Genomic DNA, 13595 nt, shown 5'->3' with positions numbered 1-13595 from the left:
AACAAAATAAATTCAATCGTCGTAAGATGCCTCTGTATCGTAAGATGTATCCGAGTGAGTCCGTGAACAGCATGAACATTTGGAAGATTCGGGAAGAAACCGTCTGGAAAGAACATAATCCATAATTAAGGGGCTGACAACACCAAATTGAAGTTATTTGAGCAGTTTTAAAGAGAGGATATTTATTCTAGCCCATCAAAAAAAAATATGTTAATATTCATCATTTTCGAAGACCGTGGACGGACTCGATACATAATTGGACGAAATCGGCTCGATAGAAAATAATTGCAATGATTGGTCTTAAAATTATCATTAAACGATTCTATGTCTTTATTTTTTTTTAATGTACGGGTCTGCAATTTAAAACACAAAGTCAACATATTCATACCTGAAACTCTAACGAGTCATATTTCGTAAATGACCCACACTTTTCCTTAAATCACATATTTTCTTATTATTTTCTTCTACGACCTGGCCCCGCCAAGTAACAGTGATATTGCGCTCTCGTTTGGGCACACTGTCCAATTGTATGGGAGTAAAGGAGAGCGCAATCACTGTTAAATTTGCTCTTAACAGCCCCTTAACAGTTTTTTTTTAGTTTTAAATATTTTGAATTCGAAATATACAACAACTTGATGGTCCCTTCCTACAGCTAAAAAGCTTTTAATGAATTTTTTGTGTGTCTTGAGGTGGAATCAAGATTGACAATTCGACCGCAAGCGAAGCTGCGGGCAAATCTACACTTTAATATGATAAAGCTAAAGAGTTTGTTTGGAAGCGCTAATCTCAAGAACTACTGGTCCGATTTGAAAAATTATTTCGATAGCTTATTTATCGAGGAAAACTATAAGCTATATATTTTTATCATCACTAATATATCAGACCAACAGGATTGCTAGGCGGGTGAAACCGCTGGCGCAGCTAGTCTGGTAATATTCTTTGGAAGTAAAGATTATAACGGATTTTAAACGCGATTTATTCATTATATTACATTATTCATTATTTTTTTACTTTTCTTCGCGCGTTTACCTGAGTTACCTACAGTTAGTTTTTATTGCAAAGCAACCCACCCTCGACTATCTCTTTTCAAAGGCCGCCTCACTCTTCTCTTCGTTTGTGCTTTCTGGTTAGTATCATCTCTTTGATTTCCTTCCGTATCTCTTTCAGACACAGTCTGTTCATCTTCACGTCTGCGTCGGTCCTTGTAGACTTCACACGAATCTTTTGGCACGACTTTCCAAGTTTTCTTAACGTCTTTTAGTTGGTATTTCTGAAATATATGCTTTAATTAGATACGATACGATTGTGCGGAAATATATCCGCCATACCTACCATATTATGGTAACAATAACATTTTTCATGGTGCATGTAAACCAATTTAAACATTCGAGTAGGTACGCCATTCATTTCTTCAATCAACGAAACATTCGAATGACGGTAATCTATGTGCACACATTCGTCTATCCTTTGATTTCATAGAAAAAAACACGAATGTGTGAATTTATAGGATTATTTTATAGGATATTGTATTGTTTTTCCTAACTATATTACACTTAAAAACATACATACATGATCACGATTAATTTGATTGATAATATCGAAATCAGACGGTGCAATATTAAGGATGTGTGGTCTCTTGTGTGTTTTATGAATTTTACTCTTTTTATGTGGTTTCCTCTTCTGTTTTTTATCTTTACGTTTTAGTGGTCGCATTGTACAAACCTATTATTAATATTTATGTATTGAATAATTTTGAGATAATGAGGAAGATTTGATTATAATTTTTTTTAACTTTTGCATAAATCATTAATGTCTCGTCATTTCTTGATGACTACTGACAGCAAAAAATTAGCAATTTACAAAGAGTTCATAATAAATTTACCTTGGATTTCAGTGATTTCAATATAAAATGTTATTTTTATTGACAAAAGTAGTATATTGCTTTGTACCTATTATATAATATACAGAAAATAAGTATTTCATCCAAGTAAGCTTTATGTGATAACCGAATTTCGTTTTTTTTAACTTTGCTATTTTTGTGACGATGGCAACATCACCATAAAAAATTAAAAAAAATCTCATTAAATAAATCTCGGAATGATTGATCAAAAAATTTGAGCTCTATCTAACATTTTCATAGCTTTATTGTATTAAGTAATATTGTTTTTATTTAATCATTATAAATATAAGGTTAAGTTACTTTACGAAAAGGATTACTATTGCTAATTTGCTAGTATAAGTATCCGATTGTATTGTCATATGACTGTCGACGTACAGTCGTACCAACATTGAAAAAAGTCCACCATCTTTGGGCAGCTGATATTTGTGTTATTGAAAGATTTCTGCAAAATAAAGGCACCAGTGACCCAAAATGGGCGCATCATTCGTTCCCATCACCGTTTTCACGGTTCTCTGGGGTGTGGTGGGTATCGTTTGCCCGTTTTTCGCTCCAAAAGGACCTAACAGAGGGTATGTACTTGAACTACATTTTCTTCGTATTACCTCATTCATTTCATGTATTCCGTGTTTAATTCTATCATTAAAACGTTTCAGGATCATCCAGGTGGTGTTAATGTTAACAGCAGCTACTTGCTGGTTGTTGTGAGTATCATTTATATTAAGTCTAAAATTACCAACGCCTATACGGTTTTCCTTGTTTTACTTATACATACGTATACCAAAGCGTAAATCCCTGGTTGAGCAATCTATAAGCGTTATTTGTTTACTATAAAATTGCCCAAATAAATTAATATATCTCACTTAAAATGACCTTGGCAGTTTAATTTTGTAAGGAAATTAATTGATAACAGATACTTCTCATGTGTTTAGAGGAAAATAGATTTGTAATTAGTAATAAAATTTGTATGACGTCATATGTTTATAATAAAAATTCTATCAATTTCAGCTGGCTGTGTGCGTACATGGCGCAGATGAACCCTCTCATCGGCCCCAGATTGAACAACGAGACCCTCATATGGATAGCTCGCTCATGGGTAAGTGTTTTCGCATTTTCTTAGTTTTCTAGATGACAACATAAAAATTTTTACGGTTTTTCTCCTAGCAACCAAGCAATCAAAATAACAACTTTTGAAATAGGTAGGTCCACCCATTCCTATGTGATGCTGTTACTTAGTGAAAAAGAGATTAAAATATGTACAGATATAATACCCGCAGGGCCCCGCATTGCTCCGCTCCTGTTGGTCTTAGCATGATGATATATAGCCTTCCTCAATGAATGGGCTATCTAACACCAAAAGAATTTTTCAAATCGACCAGTAGTTCCTGAGATTACAGTTTAACATGTTCAAAGAATCAAACAAACTCTTCAGCTTTATAATATTAGTATAAATATGCACGTGTGTTAGGTAAAATTAATTTACATCCATAGGCAACAAAAGTTATGCTTGTTTCTGCCTGCAGCATAATCACTACCTAGTATAAAACAAAGTCGCTGTCACTGTCTCTCTGTCTCTATGTATGCTTAAGTCTTTAAAACTATGCAACGGATTTTGATGCGGTTTTTTAATAGATAGAATGCTCTTGAGGAAGGTATAATTTATTAAAATGTGAAGTTGCGGGCGAAACCGCAAGTGGATAGCTAAAGTTAAGATACTTGTTTATTTTCAGTTCTTTTAGCAAGGTTTTTTGACTTTAACAATAAATCACCCCCGTGGCTCCAATCCTGTTGGTTGTAGTGTGATGATATATAGCCTATATATATATATACCTTGATGATATATATACCTTAATCGATAAATGGACTATCTAACACTGAAAGAATTTTTCAATTCGGACCAGTAGTTCCCGAGACTAGCGCATTCAAACAAACAAACAAACTCTTCAGCTTTATAATATAGATATTTATAGTATAGATATATTTATAAATAGTTTTTAATTATATAGTTTTTTAATTAATTTGCTTGGTGAATACGTCAAAAAAAAACACATTTTGTCATGGTAACCTTTGTTCAAAAAAGTTAATTTGTGGGTCAAGGTGGTTAATAGCGTTTAGTGAGGAAACTTTTCATTAATAACCCATAGAAGTTTTAAAAGACAAGTGAACAACAGGACGCAAATTATTTTAATTTTTCTATAGACTTTTAGAATTTTCTTGTTTTCTGGTTCTTACTGATTCTTTAAAAGAAATACAAACAAATTTGTAACACGAATACACATATTTATTATTTATGTCAAAAGATGCAGATACAGTAAAGTTCTATATGATAACTCAAAAACTTTAAGTAATATATGAATCAAATTAGAGGTCCATGTCAAAAGAGGCAGTTTCAAAAAAAGAATGTTATCTTATTAAAATTATTAATGCGAAAGTTTGTGAGGATGTGTTTGTTACTCTTTCACGCAAATTCTACTGAACCGATTCCAATGAAATTTAGCACACATATAGAGGGTAACTTGGATTAACACATAGGATAGGTTTTATCCCGGAAATCCCGGGAACGGGAACTATGCGGGTTTTCCGTTGAAAACGCGGGCAAAGCCGAGGGCGGAAATCTAGTTAGATATATAGGTAGTTAAAAATTACTGCGCGCGTATCAAATGCAGTTTAGTACCTATGTGTAATGTTTAATTTTTTATTGACTTAATTATTGTATTCAGCATTATTTTTATTTAATAGACATCCATCCAACCTTGCTAACTTTCGCATTTATAATATTAGCGGAAAGTAGAAAAATGATTTATTTTTGTAATGAAAGCAATGTGCACTGCATAAATCCATAAACATTTGACTTATGAACATTGAACATAAACATTTGAAAGATATACTTATAAATATTTTACTATGAGATAAGTAACGGCTGAGTCGGCGTGTCGCATGGGAACGTCCATCGCTGACCCTAGCGCATTCCCTTTTCACAACGTAATTTTGTTAAAAAGGTGGCACTCGGGGACTGCCGCGGTAAAGCTATTGCATGCTATGCCTTTAAGCCACACCTCCGTGTCCATCGGAGTGGAGAGCGTGAGGTTTTTTTCGTTACGGAATTTCTCAATTCGGTCCCCGCGCTCAAGCCCCGCGATAGAATCAATGCAATAGCTTAATTAACGTTTTCTGTCTTTCTTTGTTTCTTCTTTCTCTTTTTTAAGTCGGTTGTAAATCGCTCCGTTACAACGTAAAAGACAAACAAACAAACACTTTCACATTTATTATCAAGAGCATCATTCAAAGCATCTATATTCTATTCCTCGTGTCTACATCACGTGAACGAATCGAATGAATTTATATATAGCCCAGTTTCAGATGCCAGGTTATTTGCATAGTTATTGTTGTATCTTTGGACTGACTGTGACTTTGGTAAAGTACTAACTGACTTCTAGGTTAGAATTAATATACCTATGCTAGTATTATAATGCTGAAGAGTTTGTTTGGACGCGCTAACCTCAGTAACTACTGTCTCCTGATCCGATTTGAAAAATTATTTCAGTGTTAAATAGTCCATTTATTGAGTAAGGCTTATCATTACGTTAAGACCCTACAGCACAGCTATTTACATCCGTTATAATGCACTATGATTCGTTAGGTCAGCTTGTATTAGATAAAGTTTAGACACGGTGCATTTAGACCAAACGAACATAGAGCTAGAGCAAGAGAATTCTTTCGTGATCTTTTAGTGTAAGCGAAAACTCGTATTCAGTGTTGTTCAGTATTAGAACATTGCATTGCTTTTCGAACGCACTAAGCCCGGCCGTACACGGACTGCTCGAGCAGTTAACGGCTGAGCAAGGTACACGGACTGCTCGAAGCTGTCGCTACCAACCGCGCAGTTTACAGCTTGAAGCGGTCGCAACGGCTCGAGCAGTCCGTGTACGGCAGTGAATGAATGTCTATTGTCTCAGCGCGCGGTCGCTGCTTCAAGCCGTCGGTCTCAACTGCTTGAAGCGGTCCGTGTACGGACGCCCTAAGAACAACGAAATAATGCTCTACGCCTGTTTACACTAAAAGAATTTGACATAGTGGGGTTAGAATGAGTATTCGCTCGTTTGATGTAAATGCATCGTTAGCCGAAGCTAGAATCGGTCTAGATATAAATTATTACCACGTGTGCAAGCGTACTTTGTTTATTTAGCACGTGTAGATAAATATATAAGTAGTTTATTTTAATCTATACCAATATAATAAAGCTGAAGAGTTTGTTTGTTGAACGCGCTAATCTCGGGAACTACTGGTCCGATTTGAAAAATTATTTCGGCGTTAGATAGCTCATTTATCGAGGTAGGATATATATATATATATAGGAGCGGAGCAATGCGAGTAAATCCTTGAAGCACAGCTAATAAATTAAGAAACACTGTTTTGTTTTTTTATCGGATATATCTTACAAACTTCATGCCAACTAACCAATCCGTCAACGTGCGGTCGAAGGTCCTTGACACCAAGATTTCTTGTTACCTAATTTAAAAAAATACCTCAAGAATTTTATACTCTGTGTATTTTAAATTTTAATCACATTTATTTTTTTACAGGGCAACGCCTACACCAAGTAAGTGACATGAGAAACAGCCAGAAAAAAAAATTGTCGCAACGCTACGAAAAAAAAGAATTATCTGTATTATAAATAAAAAAAACGCGGCAAAATGTGTGGACGAATGTTATGATAATTTTAAGGTTATATTTTTCAAAATATTAATACAAATATCAGTTGTTGAATTTATTATGATCCTGATTGAATGTAAGATGTAATTTTATTTATTATCCACAATTTATTAAATGAAATGTTTTATTATTTGAATCATGCCATTCCAATCACCAATTTATAATAAGTAATAATATGATAACATGTATTTTATTGTAGATAATTATGTTCAAATAAATATAGTAAATACTGTTTATGTTTGTTTTATTTAAAATTTGTATAATATTAATTTATAATATTCTGCATTTATTAATTGAAAATTGTATGAAAATTAAGGTATAATGCTGTTTAAAAAAAGCTTGTTCTGAAATAGATCGTATTATTGTTTTAAAAAAGAGGTCCTATAGATAACAACTTAAATGAAATACTACACTCAGTTCTTCCTATCTTTATTCTATAATAAATAAATAATTATTAAATGCTATAAAACATTTTATCATTGTAAATATAAGAATAAAAAATGTAATAAAAACAACATAAATATTATACATTCGAGCGTAGTGTACATCGAGGTTTTCTTTTAAATTTAACCATAATAGTATGAATTTAAAACAAGAACATAATATAATTTAAATATACACACAAAATTAATAACATACCTACTGTGATAATATTATAATTACACAAATTAGTACTTATCCAATAATGTTGCATTAGGTTGCATTAATGCTAGGTAACCATTTTTAAATTTCCCGCACATTCGCCGTTCCAAACTACGACACAAAGAAGGTTATATAAGCCAAAACGCATTCTATTCAATCAAAATTCAATGTTCCTCTAAAAATATATCACGATGCGTTTTACAATTAGTTCTTTTGTGTCTACAATCTACAATGTTTCGTTCAATATGTCAAGACCACGTCAAACGATCACATGGTAGGTTATGTAAGTACGTTTTGGCGGGACGCCAAAAATTCTACGCATCAAGACACAAGGTTACTCAATGGGGGTCAAATGGTTTTTCAAAATAGCACTCACTTATATAATTGAAAGTGGAGTATTTATTGTGTAGTTTATGTACTAATTAATAGAGGAAAGTTAGAATTTAAGATATAATTAACCTAACCGTTCCTACTGAAGATTTAGTCGCTTTTAAAATATTATGTTCGTTCGCTGAACTTAACAAAAATGATAAATATGACATTTTTATTACTTGGGCTCTAGTTATTAATTAATAATTATTTACTCTTATTAGGTACTTACATCTTTTTATTTAAAGATTAGTTATTCATTCTAATGTGTTTGAACTATTGTTGTTTCTTGGCGTCGTTAATTTTAATGATGTAAAATCAACGTTTGAGTTATCATTTACTAAAGGCTCTACAGGTCCAGCTGAAGAACATTCCAGTGACCAGCTACATATATTGCTGACCTACGAATATTTTTTTTTTAGTAGCAAGCTGAGGTTTATAAATTACTTGCTCGCTGATATACAAACATTTTCATGCAGGAAGGAATTGCCACTATGCAATCAACGGAATTTTTCTTTCTAATAAGTACCTAGTACCTACCTACCTAGTTATCATAATATGGACAGATTTTTCAAACCTTAGTAAAACTTATTCGTCGAATATTAATTAATTAAGTAGGTAGTTAAGTACATATATGAAAAAACCATTTCAAAAAATCTTTTCTAATGTCCTGCCTTTTAACATTTTACAGGTCACATTTTGATATAAGTACGTAAAAACCACAGGACAGTTCTTTGGCATATTATGATTATAATGTACATATAACACATATAATGTATTTTGTAAAATTAAATTGTAAAACTGACATGATTAAAAAGAGCAACTATGGAGTTTCTTGCCGATTCTTCTCCGTAGATACTGGTTTCCGAATCGGTGGTAAATGTTAAAATATGTAATGACGTTTCAAAAGTGCTTCTAAAAGAAGTCTAATTGAATAAATAAATGTTTGAGTTTGAGTACCTACTTATAGTACTTATTAATACATATATACAATTTGTAACGAAAATTTTCAAAATCTTGTTTAAAAAATTAAAAATCCATTTCAATCGATAGCAAATAACAACTTCTTTAATCATTTTCTGTATTTAGTTTCTGACGTTTATAACACAACCTATCTGAACCATTTTACTTGTTATCAATTCTAGGATGATACTAGAACAAGGTCATGACCGTCTGACTCACGTACAATAACGACAATTTCAAAGGGCCTTGTCCCTAATACGATGCGATATGGAAAATATAGAAAATTGTTTCGTTTGACATTCGGAAAATTACAACCTACCTACCTTATATAATTTTTTATGTTGGAATTGTAATCTATACTTAACATTATAAAGCTGAAGAGTTTGTTTGTTTGAACACGCTAATCTCAGGAACTACTGGTCCGATTTGAAAAATTCTTTCGGTGTTAGATAGCCCATTTATCAAGGAAGGCTATAGGCTATATTATATCATCACGCTAAGACCATCAGGAGCGGAGCACTGCGGGTAAACCCGCAGGGCACAGCTAGTATACGATATTTGGAACTTTTGGAAGATGTTGTAAAGTAAATTACTTTTCATTTATTACGACGTAATGAATTTATTTGATTAGTATATTATTATTATTAAGGCCATTTGGTGCAATGGTTGATGGGTGAGCGAAGAATTGCTATTCCTGGAGGGGCTTAGCAAAAAAAAAAATCTTTGTCTGGCAGTACACAGATCATCTACTTGTCCCTAAGAGCCCACGCGCACATATTTAACTTGCCCGATAGCTTGATCGGTCAGAGGATCAGTAGAGAGTTATATGGCAGTGTGCGCACTTGCAGACCGTATACGGGCAGCTCGAGAAGTAAACGGCTGAGCGACGTACACGGACTGCTCGAGCCGTCGGTCGTTGACTGCTCGAGATGTCGCTACAAACCGCGCACTTGACGGCTTGAAGTGGTCGCAACGGCTCGAGCAGTCCGTGTACGGCAGTGAATGAATGTCCATAGTTCACCGCGCGGTCGCGGCTTCAAGCCGTAGGTCTCAACTGCTTGAAGCGGTCCGTGTACGGCCGCCCTAAAAGTTGTGCATCTGAAATATCGAATCCGACAGCCCGATCCCTATTCGGTCAAACTATCGTTCGACTATCGGCCGACTTCTATCGCTAGTGCGCGCTGGCCCTAAAGAAAATCGATCAGTGAAACAGATGTAGGTATTATGCATAGACTGCCCCATACCTCAATAGCTATAAATGCCAATAGAGGAGACGTGATAGACGGGCAATTAGTCGAGCTTACGCATACTGCATCAAATAAATGTAATGACGTGTATAAATATAATTACATAATAATGAGCAAGGTAATTTAGTGTTACTGCTATCAGTAATCAGTGTTTTATTATTTTTGGTATTAGACATTAGTATTTAGTAGTATTGTGTTATCTGTGCCATTAGTTCAAAATTTACCTTTCAAATCACTACATAGTAGGTAGTATATAACAAAGTCGCTTTCTCTGTCCCTATGTATGTTTAAATCTTTAAAACTACGCAATGGATTTTGATGCGGTTTTTTTTTAATATAAAGAGTGATTCAAGAGGAAGGTTTTAGTGTATAGGTAATTTATTGGGTTTTAGACAACGCGGGCGAAGCTGTGGGCGGAAAGCTAGTTTGTAATACATAATTTGAATTCTTGTTTCTTACTTTGCTCTCATAAAGAACTAATGTTAATTACACCAATCAATATCAGCTGAACGAATTTTAATGCTTTTTTGGAGTTCAGCTACAATTTTGAAAAAATAATTAGTACTCATAAGCGGAACCGGGCAATATAGCTAGTAGCCCTAAATTAATCCAATAAAATTAATCCAATAATTTTTTTACCTAATATAATATGTAAACTAGCGCTAGCCCTTAGTCGACAAGTCACAAGGCCATGGTCATTGGTCATTGGTCACATTATGTCAAGTTTTTATTTTATCAATCCAAGGCTGATCCAAATATTCGTGGTCCAAACTTCAAAACAATTTCGTTTTTACATTTCCTTAATACGTGAAAATATCTCGTTCAGGCTGAAAGTATTCAAAAAAATGTGTGCGTGTACTAGTGTACACATACAGTAAGAAGTGAAACTTCTTTATGACCTTATTTTTTGTAAATTATAGTATAGTAAATTATTTTTACAAAAAATAATTTACTATATGCCACTTTACAGAAATACGTCGAAGTCGTGGTAGGGATAAGAAAAGGATGGCGCGTAACGGAAAAATGTCACGCGTAACGAAAAAATGTTACACTACTTCAAAAAGAGCGTGTGTGAAACTTCTTTGGCAAGATTGAAACATACGTCAATAACCAAAATCGTCGCTTTAGTCATGACGTGACGGTATTGCCATGACGCGACTTGAAATTTCGCTCTCAACCCGCCTAAAGAAGTTTCACTTCAAAAGTTCCTAACAAAATTCGTAAAAAGCGAAAAAAAATAGGTAATGAACATAGCTGACAAAGTGACATAGTGCGTTATTGCCTACAGGAAAATAAAAATAACTACGTTAAAAACAACCGACTTCAAAAACGGTAAAGTAAAAAATAAAATAAAAAATGATATTATGAATTACTACATATTATTTAGATGTGCTATTTACTAAATAGGTTTGATGTCGATGAAGTGCTTAGTGCTTGCAGGCACCGACTTCAAACCTATTTAATATAAAAAAAACACACCACCGGAATTGATAACCTCCTCCTTTTTTTTTGAAGTCGGTTAAAAGCATTGTAATTTTAATATCTAAAGACCATTGCTCCAATAGAACATTGCTCCAAAATAACCGCGAAGTTGACATTGAATGTCTGGAATTTTTACGGATAAAAAATTTACTTTTATTAAAGTAATTGATAAAACCGATAAATCAAAAAGCTTATCACGAGATTTCACTGATAAATAACACCATTTATAGAGATATCACGTATTTTGAAAAGTATTTAGTGAAATGCTTTAATTTTAAAATGTTTGTCTTGAAAATACGTAGCAGTAAAAATAGATTGAAATTTTTATATAACACTAGCTTACCGCCCGCGGCTTCGCCCGCTTTCTCTAAAACGATTTGAGATTTAAACTATCCTATCTCTCAAGTTGGATCAAACTGCACATGGTGTGCGAATTTTATTATAATCGGTTAAGTGGTTTAGGAGTCCATTGAGGACAAACATTGTGACACGAGATACAATTGTTGATGCGTATCGCTGACGATACGCAAGGTTCTGAAACCGACCGCGACGGTATGCACTGAGTACTGACGGTCGGTCAAGCTCTGCAACCAGCCTTATATATATATATTAAGATGGAGGAAAGTAGACTCCTTTGCAGGAGAAAAATATCATAACTAAAAATAATAATGCAGATTTTGTGTGTTTGTTTGAACGCACAGAGAACTACTTTATCGATATCAAAAAATATTCATTTCTTGGGTAATTTTTTAGGGTTCCGTATCGAAAGGGTAAAACGGGACCCTATTATTGAGACTTCGTTGTCTATCTGTCTGTCTGTCTGTCTCCACTCTCCAGGCTGTATCTCGTAATCAGTCTCAACCGCATTCTTACGTACTTACCAACAATGAAACACATTCGACAAATCCGCATTGTGATACGGGAACAACGATATAATATGTACACAGGGTGTATAGGTAGGTACTAAGCTCAAAGGAGGTTATAGTTTTACATACGCTGAGTATGTAAAAAATACTTATAAAATCCCAGGGGCAGTTTTTTTCAAATAAGTAGATGAATAATTCTTAAAGTACACCTATAACAAGCAACCAGCCCAGCTTTGCTACCAGCACGTGAGCTATCGTTTAAGATTATGTTTGCATATAGATAAATTGCTCACATTAGCGAAGCGGTATATGCCGGCTGCACGAAGCCAGAGAAGTAAACATGGATTTTCAGAAAAAAATTAGCAAAATTTTTTGATGTAAGTAGTTAGGTAATTTTCTTGTTTAAGGATTTTTTACGTGATCAGTGTATGCAAAACTATAAGTCCCTTCGCGCTTAGTATACAAATAGTGGGACACCCTGTATAGCCATGAGAGAAAGAACATATTATTATAATATGTACTTTCATATAATAAAATCGTAGGAAAGTCAAAACTGTACATTGAATATCACTACATAAATAAATAAATAAATAAATCATTTATTGCATAAAAACATGCATAAAACAAAGTCGCTTTCTCTGTCCGTATGTATGCTTAAATTTTTAAAAACACGCAACGGACTTTGATGCGGTTTTTTTAATAGATAAAGTGATCAAGTGGAAAGTTTTAGTAGGTATATAATTTATTAGGTAAAAAAAGCGGGCAAAGCCGCGGGCGGAAAGCTAGTCCTACATATACATATTAACGTAATTAATTCAGATTATAGGTACTTAATTCGTTTGAAGGAACAGCTATGACGTCACAAAATGGGTCTAAATCAATCCTATCTTTTAGTTTTATAGATTCAACTGCGCCACGTTATGTAAAGACTCAGGGGACCATTCCTTTTAAGTAATAAGCAGGGACGTAGTTTATAAACTACGTCCCAAACCACATAAATAATATAAATATAAGTGTCTATCAAGCGGTAGTCCCGCCAGAGTCATGTCGTTGCGAATCTAAGTTAGTTTTGTATGTCTGCCAAAATATCTTAACAAATAGTTACCAAATGCAATTGAGGAAAATTTTACCAAATTTTATCACAATGATTAGAAGTGAAATAATTACTTAGTATTACTATTTTAACGTTTACCATTAATTACCATTAGAAATCACAATTTTCGATATTAAATGCACGTATATTATTAAACGTATTTTCGATATTAAATGTACACATAACTATAAAAAAATAGATGTACGTGGTCTAATTGAGAAACCTCCTCCTTTTTTGAGGTCGGTTATAAAGGTCACAGAGGTTTTTCGGGGTTGAATAGGTACCTCCAGATTCTTAAATAGAACCAAATGACCACAATTTCC

The 13595-nt window shown here is 33.7% G+C and overlaps 2 protein-coding genes across 2 annotated transcripts; one reads left to right on the top strand and one right to left on the bottom strand.

Moving 5' to 3' along the window:
- Window positions 1-4: 4 nt before the first annotated feature.
- LOC123702136 lies at window positions 5-1755 on the bottom strand. Its single transcript, XM_045649795.1, has 3 exons — window positions 1570-1755; window positions 1071-1270; window positions 5-103 (listed from the first exon to the last, which is right to left on the bottom strand). The coding sequence occupies exons 1-3, from the start codon at window positions 1711-1713 to the stop codon at window positions 13-15; spliced, it is 435 nt and encodes a 144-aa protein (XP_045505751.1). The 5' UTR covers window positions 1714-1755; the 3' UTR covers window positions 5-12.
- Window positions 1756-2273: 518 nt separating this feature from the next.
- Window positions 2274-6520, top strand: LOC123702139 (V-type proton ATPase subunit e 2-like). Its single transcript, XM_045649799.1, has 4 exons — window positions 2274-2469; window positions 2554-2601; window positions 2906-2993; window positions 6481-6520. Exons 1-4 carry the CDS (start codon window positions 2372-2374, stop codon window positions 6499-6501), a joined length of 255 nt encoding a protein of 84 aa, XP_045505755.1. The 5' UTR covers window positions 2274-2371; the 3' UTR covers window positions 6502-6520.
- Window positions 6521-13595: the final 7075 nt, after the last annotated feature.

The sequence above is a fragment of the Colias croceus genome, chromosome 23, assembly GCF_905220415.1.
Source record: "Colias croceus chromosome 23, ilColCroc2.1".
Classification (NCBI taxonomy): Eukaryota; Metazoa; Arthropoda; class Insecta; order Lepidoptera; family Pieridae; genus Colias; species Colias croceus.
The sequence above is the reverse complement of the archived record's forward strand: the minus strand, read 5'-3'. Positions and strand labels throughout refer to the sequence as shown.

Excerpts from the sequence above, each read along its gene's own strand:
- LOC123702136 (XM_045649795.1), bottom strand. The coding sequence starts at position 1,713 with ATGCGACCACTAAAACGTAAAGATAAAAAACAGAAGAGGAAACCACAT. Across the intron at positions 1,271-1,569 it reads ATCAAATTAATCGTGATCAT|AAATACCAACTAAAAGACGT; the intron begins GTATGTATGTTT and ends CATATATTTCAG. Across the intron at positions 104-1,070 it reads TTGAAAAGAGATAGTCGAGG|ACGGTTTCTTCCCGAATCTT; the intron begins GTGGGTTGCTTT and ends TGTTCTTTCCAG.
- LOC123702139 (XM_045649799.1), top strand. The coding sequence starts at position 2,372 with ATGGGCGCATCATTCGTTCCCATCACCGTTTTCACGGTTCTCTGGGGT. Across the intron at positions 2,470-2,553 it reads CCAAAAGGACCTAACAGAGG|GATCATCCAGGTGGTGTTAA; the intron begins GTATGTACTTGA and ends AAAACGTTTCAG. Across the intron at positions 2,994-6,480 it reads TATGGATAGCTCGCTCATGG|GGCAACGCCTACACCAAGTA; the intron begins GTAAGTGTTTTC and ends ATTTTTTTACAG.